This window comes from Myotis lucifugus, unplaced genomic scaffold, assembly GCF_000147115.1.
Source record: "Myotis lucifugus unplaced genomic scaffold, Myoluc2.0 scaffold_437, whole genome shotgun sequence".
NCBI lineage: Eukaryota > Metazoa > Chordata > Mammalia > Chiroptera > Vespertilionidae > Myotis > Myotis lucifugus.
The window spans coordinates 314,273-325,239 of NW_005871485.1; the positions used below are offsets into that span (position 1 = coordinate 314,273).

The window sequence follows — 10,967 nt, forward strand, 5'->3', positions numbered from 1 at the left end:
TAAGACCATGGGAAAACATATACAATTACATATTGTTTTTGTGATTAATCACTATGCTTTAATTATGTTCAATTTGTAACAATGAAAATACATCCTGCATATCAGATATTTACATTACGATGCAGAACAGTAGCAAAATTACAGTTATGAAGTAGCAACGAAAATAATTTTATGGTTGGGGGTCACCACAACATGAGGAACTGTTGTATTAAGGGTCGCGGCATTAGGAAGGTTGAGAACCACTGTTCTAGATCTTTGCAGGGCTGCTTTTATTGATTTCAGAGAGGAAGGGAGAGGGAAAGAGAGAAACATCGAGAGAATCATTAATTGGCTGCCTCCTGCATGCCCCCTACTGGGGATTGAGTCTGAAACCTGGGCATGTGCCCTAACTGAGAAGCGAACCAGGACCTCCTGTTTCATAGGTCGACGCTCAACCACTGAGCCACACTGGCCAGGCTTAGGACTGCTTTTTCCAGAACTCAGCTTGAATGTCATCTGCTCAATGAGGCCTTCCCTGACCACACAATATAAACAGCTCCTCCCCCACCTTAGTTTCTCTACTGTTTTCTCATTTTACTGACTCCTTCGTGCTATGAAGTTATCCACCTATTCACACATTGACTGTCTCCACTATGAGAATCGGCTTCATCTCTTGTTCATCACTGTATGTCCTACACCTAGAGTCAGCATACACTACACATAAGGCACTAAACACTATTTGCTGAGTAAATGAAAAGGCTGTGGTAGAAGGTCACCAGGGACGTGAGAATCCAGAGGCAGAAGTCATAACTGCCATGGGGAGAATAAGGGAGGTTCCCAGGGAGAAGTGACACGTGGGCTGTCCTGAAGGATGAGTAGGTATTTCTCGGTCGGAATAATGATTTAATAATAGCAGCTGGCACTACTTCTCTGTTTTGCTTCTATGTGCCAAACACCATGTCGGTTACTTGGTATGTTTATTACCCCAGCCTCCTAACAGCTTGGCTACATAGAGATTATCCCATTTTACAGGTGAGATAACTGAGGCTGAGGGGTTAAATGATCTGCCTGAGGGCCTGGGAATTGCTCTGAGACAGTTGGGTAATTGTTCTTCTTCCACGCCACACAGGAAGGGCAGGAGAGGAACTGGCCAGATACTAATAATAAAGGTGCGTAACCTGCTTACACTCTGTATGTGTCGTCCCACTTTCTCCCCACAATAGCTCAGGTAAGTGGGAATTCATCCTACCCGTACAGGTGCAGCTCAGAGATGGCCCCCAAAGTTCAGCTCCCCAACCAGGTGTAAGTGGGTGGTGAGAAGCCAGGCCTGGATGTGGGGGCCGCGACCACCTGGGGCACAGGAAAGGGTGGTGAGAGGAGGTCTGTGCTCCCACCGCGCAGGGATGAGTGGAGCTGCTGGTGTGGAGGGTGGCACAGGGCAGGGGTGGAGGTGGATAAGTCAGGGTCCAGCTGTTGGTCTGCCGGCGGCTGTAGGTCTGATCAGCCTTGCCACCTTTGTGTAGCTGTTAAGGGAGAGAATCGCTGTGAGTAAAGTCTCGGCCTTTCCCAGGACCAGCCATCAGGGGCTCCCGCGAGGCCTCAGCCCAGCTCCTGGGGGCGGGGGGAGTGGGGGTCTCCAAGGCCGGCCTCCAGAGCTGGTGGGTGGAGGGCGTGGCAGCGACCAGGTCCAAGTCCGCCGGCCGCAAGGCTTCGGTCGCTCCCCCCAGCACATCCAGCCCACAGCCCAATCCCTGTCCCCGGGCCCCGCGGGGCCAGGCTGCACCAGAAGAGAACCCCGGAGCCCAGGCCGGCAGTTCGGGACCGGGCAGGGGGTGAGCCTGCGGGCGTGGCCGTGCGCGAGTGCGCGGGCCGCCGCGGGCGGGGCTGTGGGCGGCAGGGAGGAGCCCGGCCGTAGGACTCCGGGCTCGGGGGCTCTTGTGCAGAGTGTGGGCATCTTCAGGATCCGAGTCTCAGATCGGGGCTCAGACGCTGAACCCCTCGGATTAGGCTCTGGACCAGGACCAGGACCTCCCCTTGCAGAGACCCGCCCCCCAGACGCACCCCCCAACCCCCTCTCAGCTTCCTCTCCCCTCCCCCAGGCGGGCCACGTAGGTGCAGGCAGAGTCGCTGTTGGCCTGTATCTGGGTTCCCCAAACCGCCCAGGGGAGGGGCAGCAAGAAGGAGGGCTGGAGATGGTGGATGCTAGGAGGGGCTGGGAAATGGCTGCAGCAGGGAAGAACCAGGCCTGAATGAAGTCTGCATCTGGACAGGGTGAGGAGAATCTAGTTCATTTCCCGCCTTTCCCCGCCCCAGCCCAGGACCGAAGCTTGGCCTTCTTTCTGGGCAGTAGGAAGCTGGCTGAGAGGCTGATGCGGCGGCTGCCTGCACCATCTAGGATCTCCTCTAATCGTCAGGACCAGGACCCTTTGATAAACGAGGTCATTGAGGTGACTTGCTGGGCTGAGATCCAGGTCAGCCCTATCCCAAGTGGAAGCTGCCATGTTTGACAGCCACCTGGTCCTCATCGGCACCCTCAGCTTGTGTCATTGAGCATCACCCTCCTTACGGAGTCCCTGCTGGCACCGCAGGCCCCTGGGTTCTTACAGTTTAGGGCAGCCCTTCTCAGTTCCTTTGTGCACTTCTTTTCCTACCTCCGACAAGTCTCCAGAGCTTTGAGCTGGGCCCACTTGTCTTTCCATTCAGACACTGTCCCTGGGGGAGCTCAATGTGTGCCCTCCCCAACACGGGGCTTCAGTGAGGAGCCCCCCAACCATCTTCCCCGCCCCGCCCCCGCATAAACACAGAGGCAGCTCTCTTCAGAGGCGGAAACCTAGCAGGCAATGGCCTGGATACCTGCCCCAGGATGTTACACATCTCAGGGATGGCACCATCATCTGCCTGGCCTGTGGGAATGTGCATGTAATGGGACCAGGTGTGTGGGTCAGAGGGAGGACTGAAAGGAGGGAGGTGTCCATACACAAGACTCCTTTAGCCTCAGTGTGGCCCTTTCTTGTCTGCAGGGCCCTATTGCAACGCACAGGGCAGCAAGCTCTGTGTTGGGCCGGGAAGAATCCTCACAGTGTGTGTGTGTGTGTGTGTGTGTGTGTGTGTGTGTGTGTGTTATAGATGTTGCTTCTGGAGCAGAAATTCCTGGTTCTGTTGGGAGAGGGGTGAGGAGACAGGCCTGGGGTCAGTTGTTCAGAAAAATTTGGACATCATCAATGCTTCCTGTGGTGATTCTCTGTAAGAATCAAGCTGAGCTCCTTTAAAGGGAGCCCTTTAACAACGACCTTTAAAGGGGGGTAGTATCCCTAAGGGTCATACAAATCTTCAAGGGGGATGAGTGTTCCTTGGGAGCCAGCTTTGGTGAAGGCAATAGGTGGGGCTCCCCCTACACCCCCAGGTCCCTGAGGGTTTGGGGTTTTAAAGGGGGAAGCTATCAGGGCCCAGACACGGGGATCCTCACAGGACACATCTCTACTCAAGGCAGAACTTCAGCCCCTCCGCAGCCCCTAGTCTTCTTCCCGGGCCCGCCAGCAACACACTCATAGCTCACAAGACTGACCTCCTCACTCCCTTCCTGAGGTCCTGGGATTCAGAAAACTGGTCACCTGTGCCTGGCCCCAGTTTTCTGCCCAGAGACCTGCTACATCCCTTGGTCAAACCCCCATGCAAATCAGGTTCCTTTCATTCAAGGACCTCTGGAGGGGCTTACTCTGGTTCTCCAGCCACACATGTGACACCCCTACCCATCCCCTACTCGGGCTGTCTGAACTCCATGGCCACTTTCTCTGAGAAACTTTCCTGGCTTCTCCCTCCAGGTATCTTCTCAAACCAGGCCTTTAGCTGTCCCGTGCCCTCACACAACCTTTACTTGTCATAACACTGGGACTCCTTTACCACAGTGACTTCAATGATCAGCACTGAGCAAGACACAAAGTGGTTGCTAAGGAAAAGTCTGCTATGTGTGGGAATGAATGGGGGGCTTGAGGTATTGTTTTCGAAGCCCCAGCTGAGCTGTCCTGGCTACTGAGAATCAGCAGATGTCCTGGGACCCTTCTGATCAGAGGCCTGGTTTTCTCAAGAAGCATGACATCTGGATGAGCTTTAGGACCGAGCCTTTGGCAAACAACTGTTACCCAGAATGACCCTGAGCCAGCAGGGACCCTGCTTCTGTTTTCGCTACAGGCTTCAGCTTTGACCCACCCAAGGGCTCAGCCTGCTGTGATTTGGTACTGGTTTCTAGGCTTTCATGGGACCTGACCTGGAAAATAAACATTATGTGTTGGTCTTTGTTCCGGATTCCCGGCATAGAACTCCTAAAACACTTAAAATTTCTTGGGTGATGCTTTTGTTTTAATGAGGTGATTCTTGGTGGGCTCCTGGATAGCTTCAGCAGAAAGATGAAGCCACGAGTAGAAGCTTGGAACTTTCAGCTTCACCCCATCTTCTGAGAAGAGGTTGAGTTAATGATTGATCATGCCTACATGATGAAATGTTCATAAAATCCCAAAAGCATGGGGGTTGGAGAGTTTCTGGGTATCTGGAGCTATTGGAAGGGTGACACGCCTGCAGAGGGCACGGAAGCTCTATGCCCCTTCCTCCGTATCTGGGTATTCATCTGTAGCCTCTGTCCTTTTATGGCAAACCAGTAATGTGTTTCCAACTTCTGTGAGCACAGAAGCTCCACGCCCCTTCCTTCCATCTGGATGTTCATCTGCATCCTTTATCCTTTTGTGACAAACCAGTAATGTAAGTGTTTCCGACTTCTGTGAGCCATTCTAGCAAATTGTAGGGGGTGTGAGAACCCCAATCATACCCAGTCAGAAGTACAAGTGACAACCTGGGACTCGAAAGTTTGCATCTGAATTGTGTATGTGTTGTGTGGGGGTGGGGGCAGTATTATGAGATGCCCTTACCCTGTGGGAGCTGACTATCTCCAGGTAGATAGTTGAGTTAACTTGTGAGACATCCAGCTCCCACACGTCAGGTGTCAGAAGGGAAGAGCAGGAGGGTGAGAGAGAAGTGTCCTATCCTCCATCTCCTAACATCTCCCACCCACTCCCATCTCATGCTGACAACTCAAAGGAGCTGGGAATTGCTCAGATTCCTCTTGCCTGGATGGGTAATGCAGAGTCCTGCATGCCCACTTTCAAATGACAGCCATGGCTGGTGTGCTCAGTGGTTAGAATGTTGGCCTGTGCACTGTAGGGACACGGGTTGACTCTTGGTCAAGAGCATGTATCCAGGTTGTAGGTTTGATACCTGGTCCTGGTTGGGACAGGTGTGGGAGGCAACCGATCAATGTGTCCCTCATATCAATATGTCTCTCTCTTTCTCTGCCTTCCACTCTCTAAAAATCAATGGAAAAAATATCCTTGGGTGAAGATTAACAACAACAGCAACAAAATGTGCATGATGTGCGCGCACACACACAAATGGAATCAGAGAAAGACACGGCTAAGCCAGAGGGATTTGTTTTATTAGATTCCAGCAAGACTATACAATACTGTTTCATGCAGATTAAATGTGAGACTTTGCTACCCTGGGGAGGGAGCACTTTCACTGCCACCTCTTTCCTTGGTGTCAAGGGGTGAATGTCAAGGGGAGCTCTCAATATATTCTGCATGGGGGACAGTTGGGATCGTGACTGGGGGTGGAGGTGAGACAGTGGACAGCTGCGGGCCCCTTGGACCTTGAGTCTTCAGAGGTCCAGGGACCACAGGACCTTGGTCCTTGGCTGGTGGTGGCACTAGAGGATCTTGATCTTTCAGAGGCACCGAGATGATAGGAACTGGATTCTTCACAGGCTCAAGGACCACAGGACCTTGGTTCTTTGGGGGCTCGGGGATCACAGTGCCCCGATCCTTGACTCGTTCTGGGACCATAGAACCTTGATTCTTTACAACTACAGAATCATGACCCTTCAGAAGCTCTGGGGCCACGCCACCCTGACCCTTGACTGGCTCTGGAACCACTGAACCTTGGTTCTTTGCAGGCTCAGAGAGCATAGGACCTTCTTTCTTTACAGGTGCTATGAGCATGGCACTTCGATCCTTTAGATGCTCTGGGACCATAGGACCCTGATCCTTGACAGGTGCTGGGGCCACAGGACCTGGATCCTTTGGAGTCTCTAGTACCATGGAACCTTGATCCTTAACTCTTGCTGGAACCCTTTGATTATTTAGAGACAACGGGAACAAGGAACCTTGGTCCTTGACTGGTGCTGAGATCCCAGAACCTTCATTCTTTAAAGGCCCAGGGACCGTGTGATCTTGATTCTTAACTGCTGTGGTGACTATGGAACCTTTATCCTTCAGAGGCCCTGGGACCCCAGGAGCTTGATCCTTCAGAGGCCCTGGGACCCCAGGAGCTTGATCCTTCAGAGGCCCTGGGACCCCAGGAGCTTGATCCTTCAGAGGCCCTGGGACCCCAGGAGCTTGATCCTTCAGAGGCCCTGGGACCCCAGGAGCTTGATCCTTCAGAGGCCCTGGGACCCCAGGAGCTTGATCCTTCAGAGGCCCTGGGACCCCAGGAGCTTGATCCTTCAGAGGCTCTGGGACCCCAGGAGCTTGATCCTTCAGAGGCCCTGGGACCCCAGGAGCTTGATCCTTCAGAGGCCCTGGGACCCCAGGAGCTTGATCCTTCAGAGGCCTTGGGACCGCAGGAGTTTGATCCTTCAGAGGCCTTGGGACCGCAGGAGCTTGATCCTTTAGAGACTTTGGAACAGCAGGGCCTTGATCCTTCCGTGGCTCTTGGATCACAGGGCCTTGATCTTTCAGAGGCCCCACCGGACCTTGTTTCTTGTCTGGCTCTGTGGCTACAGGACCTCGATTCTTATGTGAGTCACTGGTGGGATGGACCTGGCTCCTGCAGAGAAGAGAGAGGTGGTCACTGTGAGGGCCAGAGCTCAGGCCAGGGGTGGGGCAGAGCACAGATTGCCTGTGGAGCCTGGGCAGGGCAGCTCTTGCTGGAGAGCCAGGAGGAGAATCTGACTTCCATGCTCTTAGTATAGAATGTGGGGTCGGGTGAGGGGCAGGTTCGGGAACCAGTCATTCAGTGTTTGCCAATTGATTATAACCTGCCCGTGGCACAGAGGATGGCACCCCGTGAAAACGGCAGTGCTCTAATGGGACGCAGGGTCCTCCAGCGGCAGCCCAGCAGCCCGTCCACCTCACACTCCACCGAGGCCGCTCTTCCTTCCTCCAGGATAGCTGGGCCCATCCCGGGAGCCCCTCTTAGCTGTCTACTCAGACAACCCTATAGGCCAGCGTGCTCTTTCCTTGTCCTCATGGCCTTTTTCTTCCTGAGCCCCTTGTTAAGGGCTAACTGTGGGGAGGGGCAAGGGGCCTATGACATGCCAAGAAAGAGGGCAGTGGAAATGTCTCCCTTCCCCCATCCCTTGCAAACAGAAAGGTGTTTTTTTTTTATCACTGACATTGTTTAGAACAGCCAGCACATGGTGATAATAATAAGCAGACCAGTCTCTAACTGGTTTTATTACTGCTTTTAAATTCTCTATGGACAATGTACCCCAGTGTCTGTGCCACTGCTATTGCTGCACCTTTGCTAGATGACGGGCTGGGACTCCCCGTTCAGGCACTGGAGAGGACCTGCTCTCCTTGCTGCATCTCACTTCCAGCTCCTTCTACTCTACCTGGGCCCTTGTCCACTTTTACTCCAAGGCTCTGGGACTGATTTCCCTGTAGCCAAGAACCCAAGCCTCACCAGACTCCTCACAGGCTGTTTCATCTACCTCACTACCTCACCCCATCCCTTGACCCATCCACATGGTGGAGAGCAGGTGGCATCACTGACACCAAGGGCAAACATTGCCCCACTCAGGCATGCCAGTCTGGTTTGGAATGCAAACTCCTTCCTTGCAGGCCGGGCTGAAAGTCACCACTCAGGAGTGGCCACTACCCAGTGTCACAAGCCCTTGCTCATTCCACCCACAGTTCATTCCACTTTCTAAATCACTGCTCTCCATAACTCATTGCAGAAACCCAGCAACCCTGCTAAGTATGCGGGAAGGGTTTTATCACCCTTATTTGTTAGAGGGAGAGACTGAGGTCCAGAGAGGGCAAGTGATATGGAAAGTTCGAGGATCTGCGTGACCCCTAGTCTGCCTTCTGGAACCTGGTTTCGTTCCCCTATAGTGCCTGGCACTTAGTAGGTGCTCATTATACCTTGTGGCCACTGAAGTCTTCAAGGTTAAAACCACTTTAGCATTTTAATAGTTCCTTTTAGGACTATGTCTTACTTGCTCATTAAAGCTGGTCCAATAAGACCTCTACTTGGTAACACTTTCTTAGCTCACTATGGTTTCATCTCTCTGGACCTTAAGTTTGTCATCTATTTCATTGGACATAATGATATTTATTTAGAAATTTATGATGATTAGAGATCATGTACCATGACATTGCTATATAATATTACAATTACTCTTCTATTTACTTAGAAGTAAAGTTACACATGGCTGGACTTTTAAAATTCGGACATGCCATCCTGATTCAGAAACTTCTTACTGGTTAGAATCTTGAGCTTCCAGGAGACTGACATCTCTCAGCAGCAGAGTACACGGCAGCACAGGCAGCCTATCATCTAGTCCCTCTTGATGTCTTAAGCATCCAAGTGGATGGAGAGAAGCCAGGGTGGCTCCTTGGCTCAGCACGACACAGAGCACAGCTGCTCTGGCCAGATGGACACAGCTGGCCACCATCAGTGAGACCTTAGTGTTTGTGGAGAGAGCCAGCAAGGCCACCAGAGGCATACAGAACCCAAGGGTGGGATTAAAATACTTCTAGTGCTTGGTGGATGGCCAGAGAGGAAAAGTAAAAACCTAATTCAGAATTGAATCAAGCAGGAAATTGATTAGATGAACCCTCTTAGGTAATGAATGGGGAGATCATCCTGCAGAGTGATCAAGCTGAGACAGGAGACAAAAAAGGTGACCAGGGCTTGACTTGATCTTGGGGGCTTGGGTTGCAAAACCTATTCCATTGGCAGGGCACGGACTCAGCATCCCCTGATGCCATGGAGAGTAAAAGGAGGGCCAGCTCCACAGCGGAGTCACCGAATACATTTCCCTGAGTGCCGCAGTGGCTCTAGGTCACACCCACATTGCATTTAGTGAGTACGCTTAGCGAGTTGTAAACTAACTCAAAATTTGCTTGGATATATAACCTTACACTGCTTTGCTTAGTAAACTTGTTTCTTTAGCGAGTGTTTCTGGTCATGGGAAGGTTTAGAATTAATATTAGAAATGGTAAATTAAATGAAATCTCTAGTTTTACCTTTTTTTGGTACTATGTATAGGAAGAATCCGTGTAGAGTTAGTTTGAAAGTATTTGTAATATTTAAAAATAATTTGGCATATTAGAATATGTAACAGATTAGCTTTGTGGTTCCAATATAAAATGTGCAATGGAATCATTTAGACTTGTGATTTTAAATGGAAAGATATAAGGCAATTCTATAAATTTTGTAAACAATGATGAAACTTATGACAATCCAATAGTTTTCATATTTTAAGCTTAGTTTATTTTAAATTATTTATAAGTTAATTTAAATTATTCAGGGCAATTAAGTTATAAAATCCCCCTTAAAATGTTTTGATTAAAATTTACTAGGTTTTTAAATGTTACTTTGATCTATTAAGCATTCATTTTTATTTTTATTATTACTATTTTTAATTGATTTCAGAGAGGAAGGGAGAGAGGGATAGAAGCATCAATGATGAGAGAGAATCATTGATTGGCTGCCTCCTGCATGCCCCCTACTGGGGATTGAGCCTGCAACCCAGGTGTGTGCCATGACCGGGAATCAAACTGTGATCGCCTGGTTCATGGGTCGATGCTCAACCACTGAGCCGCACTGACTGGGCAAGCATTCGTTTTTAAAACCACAGCAGCCTCAGTTGGTTTTCCTATGAACAAAACTGCCCTCAAGGACAACATAAAACTCTCATTGATGCTGACTGGCCACTACTTGGTTCCACACTGCCTGTCAGTATCCCAGCTGTTAAATGCCCCACCACTCGCAGTAAGGCTGGCAGAAGCAGCACTCACAGTGCCCTCTGTGTGAAGGAGACAAAGCTGCGCCCTGGGGGGAGGGGGGACTGGGCACATGGTTGGTCAGTGGAGATGGGCTGGATTCAGGCCCACGCAGCCCACAGGCCAGTTGTCCTTGGTCATGGCCCAACCTGCACAACCAAATCTGGCAACTTGAGCCACATGCAAATCTTTTCAAGGCAGCATATGACACAGACCCTCTCCTCCCAGCCTGTGTACCCTCTCGGAGACTAAAATGGCCTGCTGGGTTTATCTCAGCTTCTGTGCTGCTTATTGCCTGCAAGGTCTTGGGCAATTACTCCACCACAATAGACCTCAGTTTCCCCATCTGTAGAATGGGGATAACAGTACAAATGTCAGGGACTATTATCTGAAATCATAATTCTTGATTATTTGTAAAGTGCTTTGGGGCATCACATGAATAAGTCCAGTACTATAATAGCTAGTAACAGTTTACTAAATGCTCACACACTGGACCCTCATGGCAGCCCTGGAGGAAGACAGGGCAGGTGGAGGCCAGCCTTGCAGCCTTACCCTCCTTGCACTGTCCTCTGGCCACTGTTTTCATTTCTTTGCGTCTGCTACCTGGATTGCTCTCTTTCATCAACTTTTCCCTGTCTATCCTTGATGGCTTGGCTCAGATTCCACTTCTTCACCAGGCCTCCTGGATGCATCTCTCCACATGGGTTTTGTCCATATCTCCCTTACAGCAGCACCATTTTACAGTCTCTCCCCACATTCATAGGGCCCCCCATTACATGTCAGGTCTCCCCCATTAGATCATGAGCTCCCTGAAGGCCGGGGCCATCCTCATGGCCCGCAGCCCCAATGCCCAGCACGGTACCTGGAACAAAGAAGGTCAAATGGAAAAAGTCACAAATTATTGTTGCTGAAACCTGGCTCATCAGCTACCCC

The 10,967-nt window shown here is 50.8% G+C and overlaps 1 protein-coding gene across 1 annotated transcript in view; it reads right to left on the minus strand.

Annotated features, from left to right (window-relative positions):
* Nucleotides 1-5,481: 5,481 nt before the first annotated feature.
* MAP6 (microtubule associated protein 6) overlaps nt 5,482-10,967 on the minus strand; it is a 79,974-nt gene continuing 74,488 nt past the window's right edge. Inside the window, 2 exon segments of the mRNA XM_023744212.1 lie at nt 5,482-6,094; nt 6,287-6,849. Of these exon segments, the coding sequence (XP_023599980.1) occupies nt 5,580-6,094; nt 6,287-6,849 (1,078 nt within the window). The 3' untranslated portion in view covers nt 5,482-5,579.